The sequence below is a fragment of the Chanodichthys erythropterus genome, chromosome 11 (genome assembly GCF_024489055.1).
Source record: "Chanodichthys erythropterus isolate Z2021 chromosome 11, ASM2448905v1, whole genome shotgun sequence".
Classification (NCBI taxonomy): Eukaryota; Metazoa; Chordata; class Actinopteri; order Cypriniformes; family Xenocyprididae; genus Chanodichthys; species Chanodichthys erythropterus.
In genome coordinates this window covers 49240780-49254411 of record NC_090231.1, presented here as the reverse complement: position 1 = coordinate 49254411, position 13632 = coordinate 49240780, and the positions used below count along the sequence as shown (strand labels likewise).

The 13632-nt window shown below is 37.2% G+C and overlaps 1 protein-coding gene across 15 annotated transcripts in view; it reads left to right on the top strand.

Annotated features, from left to right (window-relative positions):
- Positions 1–13632, top strand: part of LOC137030018 (adhesion G protein-coupled receptor L3-like) — a 433419-nt gene that overhangs the window by 279898 nt on the left and 139889 nt on the right. For all 15 annotated transcript variants that reach the window (XM_067399942.1, XM_067399940.1, XM_067399945.1 and 12 more), the window contains one exon: positions 1154–1339. In XM_067399942.1, the coding sequence (XP_067256043.1) occupies positions 1154–1339 (186 nt within the window). The remainder of the gene's footprint in view (positions 1–1153; positions 1340–13632) is intronic.

Below are 13632 nucleotides of genomic sequence, written 5' to 3'. Positions count from 1 at the left end.
TGCTTAGCAATGGCTAACCAATAGCGTGAATCATATTCACATGCTTATATAAACAGTAAATTTGGTGTTTGAGAGGAAAAATGTCAAATACTGACAGAAAACAATTTAAGTGACAAAGAGACCGTTTCATTCTTACCTTTTATAGTCTGAAATGTCCATTCAGTATAAACTCGTTAGTACAGTCGATGCACAATGCTAGAGCTATGTCAACAGGTTGCGTGCTGCGTTTATCCAATCAATGACACTGACACCGCAAATAGGAATGGTAACCCAGGGTTTAGGAATGTACAATGTGAAACGTCAGCTTACGAATACCCATGATTAATTGTTAACCCCGGGTAAATGATGAACAGTGTGAAACGTTAAGCATGATGATAATCCAGGATTCCGTTTACCCGGTGTTTACAGTGACACATGGTTAACTATTTCAAGTGTGAAAAGCCCTAAAGACAGCTGTAACTAAGAAATGTGTAAGTTAATTCCCTTGAAAAGTATGACTGTCTGCACAATTCCTCTCTCTCTCTCAATTCAATTCAATTTAATTCAAGTGTGCTTTATTGGCATGAGAAAAATTATACATTTGTATTGCCAAAGCAATTGCAGCTGGGCTGCTCACAAATAGTGCATATATGTATTAACAGGGAAAAAAAAAAAAAAAAAAAAAGAAGAATAATTGTAATAATAATATATAAAAGTATTAAGCATGTAGTGCAAAATGAATTACTAATGTATCTGAATATATAAACTCGAAAAGAGAAAGAAAAAAAAAAAGATGAGGGATTAGACATATTCACAGAAGCAAAATGGACATCTAAGTAATATAACAGAGTAATACGGTTTAATATAATCTACATGTGCTGGAAACATCAGATCAGGGCAGATTGAGTGTTTTCTCTTCTATGGTGACAGGCAGACACATATTGAGCAGCAAACAATCTCTCTCTCTCTCTCTCTCTCTCTCTCTCTCTCTCTCTCTCACACACACTTTATGAACACACATTTACTCCAGTTTTGTGTGATGAGTTTTGATTTAGTGTTCACAGTATGTGTGTGTGTGTGTGTGTGTGTGTGTGTGTGTGTGTGTGTGTGTGTGTGTGTGTGTGTGTGTGTGTGTGTGTGTGTGTGTGTGTGTGTGTGTGTGTGTTTGTTGTAGATCCGAGCGGGTGAGCCTGCGGCCATAATCTCCCGTGAGCTTTCCGAACAGACAAAGGGCCACATGCACGCTGGGGACATCACCTACACCGTAAGGGCCATGGGTCACCTCATCGACCTGCTGGACGTCCAACTCCGGAATCTCACCCCTGGGGGAAAAGATAGTGCCGCCCGGAGCCTCAACAAGGTACTGTGTGTGTCATACAGCAATATCAAATAAAACAAAACAGAACCGTAATGGATGTACTGTACAGTTAGCCAGTCATTATCACAAAATAAACCCTGACTGGGTGATCGAGACCCTGGTGCAAAGCTCATTACACAGCTACTTGCCAGATAAATAAATAAAGGGACATGAAATATTGATTTGAGTTGAAATTATTCTGTTATGTGAGAAGAAAGAGAGCACAGAACAGGAGCAATGAACAAAATCTTTGCTTCATATTGGAGTCCTGATCAATTTGTAAGTGTTTATCTTGTGATAATGACTACCTGACTGTACATTACCCTGCTTATTACATGGCTACTTAAAGGAGCACTCAGACATTTTTTTTTTTTCTTGTTAGTGAAGGAAGCCACTTAGGTTCTCTTATTTGCAAAATAGTGAAAAATACAAAACTGTGGAAAAAACAACCCAATGTAGAAGTCTGACCCGGAAAAGCATGGCCAAAAAAGGAGCAAAACGGCTCGGTGCAGTGACTAGTTCTTCCTCCATCATTAATCTCATTCGTGAGCACGAACAGAACGTTTTCTGTGTAATTTGTTCGTAAGGCCATTCTTACAGTTGTGGCCAGAATTATTAGACCCCTTCATAAATGTGATCAAAGATGACTCTAAAAATAAATCTGCATTGTTTATCCTTTTGATCTTAATTTATAAAATTAGCAAAAATCTAACGTTTCATTGAAGGAAAAGAATTGAAAGTGGGGGAAAATAACATTAAGAAATAAATGTTTTTCTCCAAAACACGTTGCCCACAATTATTAGCACCCCTAGAATTTTTTATGAGTAAAATATCTCTGAAGTAGATTCACATTCATATTTAAACATTTTTTAGCTCACCGGGATCATGAACATGAAATTGTCCAGCCAGGACTTCCTGTTACACAGGAGTATAAACATGAGGAAACACAAAGGCCAAATTCCCTTAATCATTCATCACAATGAGAAAAAAACAAAGAATATAGTTCTGATGTGCAGAAAAAGATTGTTGAGCTTCACAAAATAGAACGTGGCTGTAAAGAAAATACCTAAAACATTGAAAATCCCCATTTCCACTATCAGGGCAATAATTAAGAAGTTCCAATCAACTAAACATATTACAAATCTGCCTGGAAGAGGACGTGTGTCTAAATTAGGGCTGGGCGATGTATCGAATGCTTTTGTCACGCGCATTTCTTCAGTAAAGCCGGTTCCCTGATTACCGATAAATCGCCATCACCTGCTTTCAAATGAAGCGGCATTTAATAGACAGAGCCGTAGATCACTGATAAGACACGCAGTATCGCGTTCAATATCGACGGCGATACATATCGATATTGAACGCGATATTTCGTGTCTTATCAGTGATCTACGGCTCGGCCTATTAAATGCCGCTCCATTTGAAAGCAGGTGATGGCGATTTAGCAGTAATCAGGGAACCGGCTTTACTGAAGAAATGCGCGTGACAAAAGCATTCGATACATAGCCCAGCCCTAGTCTAAATCATTCTAATGTGTGGTAAGGAGTAATTTTTAAATGGACAAAGACTCTCCAAGGATCACAGCTGGAGAATTGCAGAGATTAGTTGAGTCTTGAATCTCAGAAAGCCTAAAAAAAATTATCAAACAGCACCTACATCACCACAAGTTGTTCAGGAGGGTTTCAAGAAAAATCCTCTGCTCTCATCCAGAAACAATCTCCAGCATATTCAGTTGTCAGACAAGACTGGAACTTCAAACGGGACCGGCTTCTACGGTCAGATGAATCTAAAATAAGAGCTTTTTGGCAGCAAACCCACCAGATGGGTTTGGTGCACACATGGATAAAAAGTGCCCCATGCCCACGGTTAAATATACTGCTGGATCTTTAATGTTGTGGGCCTATTTTTCTGCTGCAGGTCCTGGACATCTTGTTCAGATACATGGTATCATGGATTCTATCAAATACCAACAGATAAAAAATCAAAACCTGACGCTTCTGCTAGAAATCTTATAATGGGCTGTGGTTAGATCATCCGTTGGGACAATGATCCAAAACAAACATCAAAACCATCACAAAAATGTGTCACTGAGCACGAAATGAAGCTTCTGCCATGACCATCCCAGTCCCCTGACCTGAACCCTAAAGAAAATGAGTGGAGTGAACTGAAGAGAAGAAGCACCAACATGCTGGGAATCTGAAGGATCTGGAGTGATACTGTATGAAGGAATGGTCTCTGATCTCTTCTCAGGTGTTCTCCAAACTTATCAGGCGTCATAGAAGAAGACTCGGAGCTGTTATCTTGGCAAAAGGAGGTTGCAAAAAGTATTGCATAAAAGGGTGCTAATAATTGTGGGCAACATGTTTTGGAGAAAAACATTTATTTCATAATGTTTGCGGCGACCAGGGCGGGCGAGAGCCGTGAGGGAACGGCGCGAGGCCGGTGGCGCGAGTGTTAATGAGCTTCACCTGGGAGGCGCACCGGCCTTGAGTCCCTCACGGAGGAGTGGCCGGCAGACGTCCGTGGCATTACTTTCCTAATAAAACATAAAATAAAGTCCAGGCCTGGTCCTCTCTCGTCCTCCACGGTAGTCGCTCCCGCTTTTATGCTCCCGGAGCTCCTCCGTGAGGGACTCAAGGCCGGTGCGCCTCCCAGGTGAAGCTCATTAACACTCGCGCCACCGGCCTCGCGCCGTTCCCTCACGGCTCTCGCCCGCCCTGGTCGCCACAATGTTATTTCCCCCCCTCTTTCAATTCTTTTCCTTCTATGAAAGGTTAGATTTTTTCTAATTTTATAAATTAAAGATCAAAAGGATAGACAATGCAGATTTATTTTTAGAGTCATCTTTGATCATATTTATGAAGGGGTCTAATAATTCTGGCCACAACTGTACATGAATTGTCACTGTGAATGGATTTGAATGTGACAGTTAATGTAAGAATGGTTGAACACATGCATAAGAGACTTGACTAACTCTTAAGGTGATGATACACGGGGCAACTTTTTGAGCAATGTTGCTGGGCAATGTTGCCGTCAACGGGCAACCTGATGAGACACAGGGCAACTAATTAGGGAAACAGACAGTTGGTAGCAACCAATCAGAGAGGAGCAAATCTATTGCCAACTCAATAAATACTTTATTATAAACACTTGTTACTTTATTTCAACTTTTCAAATATTTTCTTCATTTTTATTAAAAATAAATTCCTTTCGATCTGATTTGTGACAGGAAAAGGGAGAAGAGCGAGTTCGGCAAAAGGCGGATTCGAACCCGCGTCGATCGCATCAAAAGCTATTCAAATGTCAAACGCCCTACAGCCTACGCTACTACAGACGTTGAAAAATCCCGTCATTTTAGTATTTAACTGAAATCATTCAATAGCTTCATTACAGCATACACACATTACTTTCGGACAGTTGTTGGTATTTTAAGCATTATATGAGGTAAATTCCGTTTTGGGTTGACGCATGACAACTTACTAGCGTAAAAAGATAAAAGTTCACACTCCTTTTCTCCGCTCCACTGCCGCTGAGAGGCCGCCATCTTGTTTGAATTTTTTCTGAAATCTCCGAACCGGTCACGTGATCGGCTGCTAACATTCTGATTGGAGGATCTCAAAAAATTGCCCACAACCGATCTAACGTATCCAGATATAAATTTGTTGCTCATTCTCAATGGGAAAGTGCCCAAGCAACGTTGCTCGGCAACATTGCCCGGCAACATTGCTCAAAAAGTTGCCCCGTGTATCATCACCTTTATAGTTGATTTCAGTAGACCATTTGAGAGCAGACCTAACAGTTACATCTCTTGCAGCTTCACGCACATGGTGGCAGGAAAAAAAAAAAACAGTAGTAAAAAGTGAAGGAAAATGGGCAAAATACACAGAATAAGACAAGAAAATGTCTTTTTGTGCCTTTGGATGTCAAAATCGGAATGCAAATAAGAAGCTGAAGACACCCTTTGAAGCTAAATGCAGATGTTTATGGTTGAAAGCCACAGGCTGGCCTGATGAAACCTGTGACAATTAGTATATTTAATAAAGCATGAATTTTATGTAAACAATAGGTCTGCATAATATCCACATATGCAGTTCAGTATGGGAACATATTGTATTAGCCCTAACATTTAAACATACAACATTTTTTATATCACAATTCTGACTTTTTTCTCGCAATTGTGTTTATATCTCCCAATTTCGACTTTATAACTTGCAATTGTGAGTTCATATCACAATTCTGAGGGGAAAAAGTCTGAATTGCGGGATATACTTGCAACTCGCATCAGAATAACGAGTTTATATCTTGCAATTCTGATTTTTCTTCTCAGAAATGTGAGATACAAACTCAGAATTGTGAAGAAAAAAAGTCTGAATTGTGAGATATAAACTTGAATTTACCTTGTTTATTCTTTCATTCCGTGGCTTCCTTAGACTGCTACTGCAGAGCTTCATTTTCTGCCATTAGGTAGGCTCCGGCCACAAAAAAAGGTCATCGCTGTTTGCTTTTTAATCTATAGTGTACAGAATTGAATGAAAATCCAGGTGTTCTCAAGCATATGCGCTGCTAACTTAGCAGCATATCCTTGAAAACTTGACGCTAAGTGCCTTTGAATATCTTTCAAAGACTCAATGCCATGAATCTCACAAGCGTTGTCAAATACAGTACATTTCTCTTCCTTAGAAATGCACATTGTATTAGTATGGTAACTTTTATATTGCATCCAGTTGGACAGATAAAAACTTTACCTTGAATAAAATGTGTAAAAGCCAGCCAATCAGATTAGAGCTGTTGGAGTTTGTGTATTTTTAGAATTTAAACAGTTCATATAAGTGCCACCTGAGGCTGAAAATCAAACTAGTTTGACGTATCTGGACTGCATTGTACGTCATGACGTGTCTGCTCTAGACCAGTTTAGACATGATAATCAGACAGTGGCTGCCAATGGTTTGGAAAAGCTAATCATTACTTATTATTATTATTACCAGAAGACAAAGAAAAATTAGAAATTGAAAGATAAAGCGTGAGTGAGAAACTTCCTCTTTGATGCAGTCAGTATGGAGAGCAGGAGGAGGAGAGCAGTGGGTGTTTTTTTAATGATGTCCGTGTTTGTCAGGATGAATGATCCCCTGTGTTTCTCCTCGCAGTCAGCCGTCTGTTTAAAAATAGGTTTTACTTGGGTGAAGAAAAACTCTCACCGTCCTGAGGCTTGTATCACTCTGAGGACATTATGCAGCATGAATAATCACTGCCGTTATTAAAGTTTCTATGGAGTTAAAGAGGTCTGCTTTGACGTTATTTTCTCTAGTCCTGCATGTAGTTTGTCGTCACTCGCAGACGACTTGATCAGACACTCAGAGAACAAAGACATTGAATTCGGACATTGTGTGTATTAATATTACACAGGCTCCAAAATTAACAATCGAAGGAAACAAATGGCAATAAAATTGAACTTCAGTGAGTAAATAGGTAAGCCGTCGCAACATTTAGGATTTAATGGATTAATTTGGTATTTTTAGTATAATTTCTATACTGTAATACATTTTATATTTATATTTTAAGTTTTTGCTTTAAGTCTAAGTAATTGTGTCATGTGCCTCTGTTATTTTATTTTTTATTTTATTTTTTTTTCTTGTAGCTTTTATTAAGTTTTATTTCAGTTTTAACTTAAATGAAAATTTAAAATGTTGACTTGGAATGTATAACTGAAATCATCTTGCAATCATCATGCAATTTTTGCATTTGGTGATCGGCTACTTTTCATTTTGCACCCTGAATGTTATTCATTTACTTAATCAGCAAACCATGCAATTAATTAAAATTGACCAACCCTAAACATAATATATTAAGCCAAACTTTAAAGACCCTTTGTGCAAGCTCAGACTCAGAAAACTCAAATTAAAGACCAAAAGTCAGGGTTCTTACAGGTCATGTAATTTCTGGAATATCATGGATTTTTAAAAGGTCTATTCCAGACAATGAAAGTCAGGGAATTCATTTTTTTTTATCAAGTCATGGAATATCAGGGATTTTTTGTTTGTCACTTTAAATTTTTGTTTCCATTTATCAAAAAAGGCTATCGCATTATTCACATGTTTTGCGTATTGTTATGGTTAAGCTATTTTTCAGCTGCATTTTATTTCCTTCCCACTCGTCAACTTAAGTCAAATGCATTCACCCGTACCTATAAACTAAGGCAAGCATGCCAGGAAAATGTAAATTTCAAGAGCTTTGGATACAAAATGACCACTTCAAAGACTGTCCTAACCAGCCGTGTCATGACAAAGAATTCTATTTTTGAAATGGTTTCTATATTTCTGGGATTTTGCAGAGCTTAGTTCAGGTCATAGTGAGGGAACAAGGACAAAAAGGCACAAAGAAAATCATTTATTACTTACAGTTTGAACATTCTTGTTTCCTTTTCTTTCTTTTCAAACTCTGAGGTAAATTATCCATTGTTGCTCTCATGGCTATTAAAGTCATGCAAAATGATATTCAAGCTCAAACCATTTTAATATTAAGCAAAGCTCAAACAAGTGTTTTTCATGACAAAGATTGTCACTGAGTATGTATTTTGAATAATGTTTTATGGTTTAATTTCGTTTAGTTTAATTTTGTTTGGTTTTCATGTTTAGCTGCGAACAGAGCCTGCCCACACGCTGTTATGATTGGCTGTGATTTATGATTGATTTTGTCATCTTGTAGCTTGTCAAATCTAGTTAGGACACAGTAAGCTAAAAAAAAAAAAAAAAGCCACCAAAGCCACCTTTTCAATGCATGATTGTCACATTTCGCTCCCAGTGGCAGTCGCACAGAATTTTCAGATTGGTCGTGCGTAGCCATTACCTTCGTTTATTCACCATGGTAGAATGAATAAATATGAATAAATTCATGAACGTCTAACTACCAACATTACTTCTGAAGGAAAAATATTATGGGAATTAATTATTAAATAATTATTAATTATTTATTTCAGACTTAAATAATCATAACCATTTACAGAAATAGTAGTGTCAAACAGTCTAAGACAGTCTGCAAAAACCAGGGGCGCTTGAAGTGGGGGTGCTGAGGGTGTTTTCACAGGATTGTAAATGCAGTGCAAAATTTTGTTCATTTACATTTATTCATTTTCAGCATGTAGTAATTTATTTGTAATAAACACTTTAAGTGGGCTATTGAAATGTGCTCAATAAACCTTTTATTTAAAGGCTTAATCTATGTCCCATAGACCGGACCGTTGCATCACGATTGCAAGCAATGTCAAAAATGTGATAAAAGTCAAATGCCCTGCTGTGTGTGCTGTTCAAACTAGTGTTCTTATTGATGCGCTTTTTGTACTTTGTGGAGTTTTGATGTGTTTTAGGGTCCCGTCCATGTCGCGTCTAATAACGTGTGGAAAGCGTGGCCGCGCCGCTTTCTCCTCCTTTCCACAAGCGCTTGCACTCCCGTGCCGTCTGTCGTTGCTATTCAGCCATGAACTTCGCTCTCCACGATGATGAGGAAGTATTGGCAGCATTTAAACATAGCATTATTACGTATTATTACAGTATTGATTGACAATTTTAGTAACAATATAGCATTAAAACAATATTTTGAGCTGCTAATTCAACACTTACCCCTAAACCTAACGTTATAAATTAAAGAATTACAGACAAACAAGCGTAATCACAATAATGTATTTATTGCGAAAATGTCAAAAGAGTACTTGTTCAAATGATGATGAGTTGCCTTCCCATCGCATTGCGTGTGTAACAGCGGCCAGATAGTGAGAGTTTTGCTGTTAAACACTGCACACTGACGACCGCTAGAGAATGCGGTGTTTAGCATCATTGATAGTGCACTCGCCTCGCATGCCGGCAGCGATTGGGGTTCGAGACCGACTCGGAGCAGGGTGTTTAGGATTGGAGAGTGAGTTTTGGAGGCGAAGCAATGAAGAGAGGGGTGGGTTTGTTTGGGTTGATTTCAAATATCAACAGTGTTCAACAACACTACGAATACAGCACCTTAAAGTTATTAATCTATGAAAATATGTCAATATACTCAAACACGGCATGCCGCAATTTGTGACGAAGCAGGTGAAAGCCAATGAGCGTTTGATATCAGTGTTGTAAACCATGTCGTAACGCTTCCCGAGGGCGCAACTTTCAAAAATAAATCATAACGAGCGCGGGCTAAGATTGTGACAGTCGCTGCTGAGAATGAAGATAAAGCCGGATAGGGCTGAACTTGGATCACTTCCTTGCAAACATATGGATTCTAAAGATTTGCAGTACAGCGAACAAATAAAATTGATGTGATTTATGAATTTATGTTGTGTTTTGGTGTATCTTATGGTTGTATTGTCAGTCGCTGCATACTAGGAGAAAACGCCTTTTGTGTCTCACAGCAAACAACCTATTTCAAAATGGTTTAACAATTACAGAAATGTTATTTCTTTTAAGGTTTTAAGTGTAGTCTTGATTAGCATTCTGTAATCCTCTGAAATATGCAGCAAAGTCACGAACAGAAGTGTTATTTCATATTAAGTAGATGAGTAAACTGCATTTAATAAATGCGACTAAAACCATGTATTGATATGACAGTACAACAGAATCAAAACATTAATGTCATGATTTTATTACTAATTCATACACATTCACACTTGGATACTTAAATAATTTATGTTTTATCTCTATTTAAGTATTTTATGTTGTAGTGCTATTAATACATCAATATTGTACATTTTTGTGTGTGAAAACATAAGTAAAAGTACTTATGGTTGAACCACACTTTACGTAAAATAAAGATCACGTTGGACAAAAAGTACATTTTGGATCCTGAAAGCATGCATATTCTCAGAATTGCCATTGGTTTCTATAGAATAACATAATTATAAATAAAATGCACACACTGATCAGTTCATACATTTCCTGGGACTCATGACCTTCTGACGGCAGGCTCTGCTGTCTGCGCTACCGGAATGCTCAAAATTAATTAACTTGGCTTTTAAGACTGTCATTTTCAGATTGAGAAGCCCAACCGTGGAACACAAACACCTGTTTCCACGCGTCTTCTGCGAAATTCACACTTTGTTTCCACCCACAATTCTGCAAACTTCACTTTCCACAGCAGCAGTGATCAGTGAGCGTTACACTCACCTTGCCTTCATGCTAATTAATCTATGCGGTAATTTTAAACTGAATCTGCCTTTGAATTTCACAGCTGGTTGATTTAAGCTGCTGTGAACGCAGAGGTAAAGCTTCAGACTCAACCAACATCTGCTTCAATTCCGAGATCATTGATTGAAAACACATCAGCTCTGTTCTAACTCTAGTGAGCCGTCTTTTGGAAAAATCCAACCGTATAAGTGAGGGAAATGGGCTACATTAGCAGCGGCTTGTGCAAAATAGTGAACAAATAGTGATCACAAAAGCACAGTATAGCTAACAATGTCATACACTAATAATAAAATATAGCACAAACAAACATATAATTATGCAGTTCTAATTATGATCCTTTTCAGTGTTGAATTCAGTGTTATTTTAGTATTATTTATATACTTACACTGTAAAACTTTTCGCTGTAAATTTACAGTAAAATACTGGCAGCTGGGTTGCCAGCCACTTACTGTATTTTTACAGTACTACTTCTGTAAACAACATTTACAGTATAGTACTGTAATTACCAAATACAGTATCCTGCTGTAATATTATGTACTTTTACAGTATTATACTGTTTATCTACAGCTATTAACTGCATGTATACAGCTTTTCATACTGTACTTATATATGTCATTAAATCATTAAAAATATACTTTTGTTATGTTATGGCAAAGGAAATGGAAAGCAACATACTCTGAGTTTTAAAACGTTTATTTTTAAAAAGAAGAAAATTGCAACGTTGAAAGGTCAACATTTTAAATGCAATCAACAGTTATCAATGAACAATACAGCAATATTATTTACTTTTAACATTTTTCCAAATGTGGAGTAAAAACAAATAGTAGGCCTACAAGTTTTTCAGTACTGCTCCTTTTTTGCACAGTGTTGCCAGTCTTGGAAGTCACTTTCTCTTTTTCTTGGGCCGTGCATGGTTGATGTCAAAGTACCTATAAAAGAAGAAAAAGAGAAGAAAAAAAAGGAGAGAGAGAAAACAGTAATGAATATTGTGAATATATGCACCATAGCATTTCAAATGCCTAAGCATTTGATTGCAGTAAGTTAAAATATCCAATTAGCACTTCAGAAAAGTTGCCAAAAAAAAAATGCTAATAATTGTATTCAATTAAATCGTTCATTCATTGAATGGACTATATGCACAACAGCTTCCGCATTGTATGTCGTACTACATCTCGGGAGTTTCTGGTAAAAGCATTCAGCTCACCAATTTACACCACTAACCTGCTGCAGTCCAGTGCTCATCTTCTCATTAACTGTTTTTCTCTTACTGTTTTTCTTATATTTTATACCTGTTGAATTTACATTTTAATTAATTTAATAAAGTAACGATAAGTACAAGCTTGTGTGTGTTGGTGCTCTAATCCCAGTCTTTTAAAATAGTTAAATAAATGGTACCTGCCTCAAGACATTTAGCAATGTTAAATATTTAATCTTTAAGGGTTAGTTTACCCAAAAATTTAATTTCTGTTTGTTGTTAATTACTTGCCCTTGTGTCGTTCCACACCCGTAAGACCTTTGTTCATCTTTGGAACACACATGGAGATATTTTTTTATGAAATCTGAGAGCTTTCTGTTCCTTCATAGGCAGCAGCACAACTTACACATTCAAGGTCAAGAATGGTAGTAAACCCAATTGTTAAAGTAATCCATATGTCTCTGTGATATGTGACAGAAAGCTCTCGCATCACAAATATCTTAATTTGTGTTCTGAAGATGAGCAAAGGTCTTATGGGTGTGGAACGACATGAGGGTGAGTAAATGACAGAAATGTTATTTTTGGGTGAACTAACCCTTTAAATAGTAACACACTGGCAGCGGACTGACAAATATACTTTAAATATTAAGAATTTGAATACTAAGAATTGAGTGAATTACATACAGTGAAATGATTGTCAATGAAAAATAGGGATTAACATATTTAATAAAAATAAATGAAGGTTTGTTTTGATCTTATTCATCAGGTCTCACACACACTGCAGCATCGATCACTAAGCAGAAATAGGCAAGTTGTATTATTTCAAAATGTAAGTGTGTTACAAGCCTCAGTGCAAGTAGTCCATTCTTTGCCATAAACCTGATTACATCACATGTGAAATTAGGTGCAATACTTACATTAACAAAACCATATTTCACAGAAGGCAATTTTCCCCCCTTTCTGGTTCTTGAGCCATGTTTAGGATGTATGTCAAAGCCTAAAAGCAGAAAAGCAAAGAGAGAGAGAAGTGAATATTGTGCATTCATTCACCATAGCATTCTTGTGAACACAAGAACTCACAGCTAAGCATATGATCTCAGTAATGTGTCCTGTTACACTTCAGAAAAGAAGCATCTTAAAATAATGCTTAAAATAATTGACAAAATAAAATTGTTTATTCACTGAATTCTTTATCATAAACCTGATATACGTGAAAATAAGCACAACACTTACGTAAACAATGGAGCTGCATCAGATGATTCAGACTGAAACGAGAGAAAAATAAATCAGGTTGTAAGAATAACTTAGATTTGTCTATAAGATGAAACATCAGTGTTACTGCGTGAAGCGCTGAGAACAGAGCAACGTTAACTGTTTGCTCATGAGAAGTTTAACATTTCAAGATCAAACAATCCATGACAAAGTAAAAACACGAACGAAAAGCTCCAGAAAAGAGTGACTTACCGTATTCTCAGCCGAACAATCGTTCCGTCTTCTCGACACGGGCACAAACGTTTTGATTAATCAGGCGGAAAATAACATCTCCGTCTTCAGCAGCGGCGTCCGGTCATCCCGCGTCTCAGGCAAACTGACGCTTCGAAAGCTTAAAACTGCACACTATATTGACTCAAATATCGTTTAATGATAACATTAAACCATGAAGAGTCGACGTGAAACACTTAAAGCATTGGGAGAAAAGCTAAAATGTATGCCTGGCCTAGAAATTTGAAATGAGCGTGGGGGGAAAAAATCAATCCCATAATGCAATGCTTCTACAGTATTATACTGTATTACGAGTGAAACGGGCTGAAAACAGAAAACTACTGTATATTTACAGCCATTCTGTAAAATATACAGAATGTTACTGTTTTATGAAAATACAGTATAATACTGTTAGAAATTAGCTGTAAATTTAAAGCAAAGTTTTACAGTGTATATAGTGTTTATCT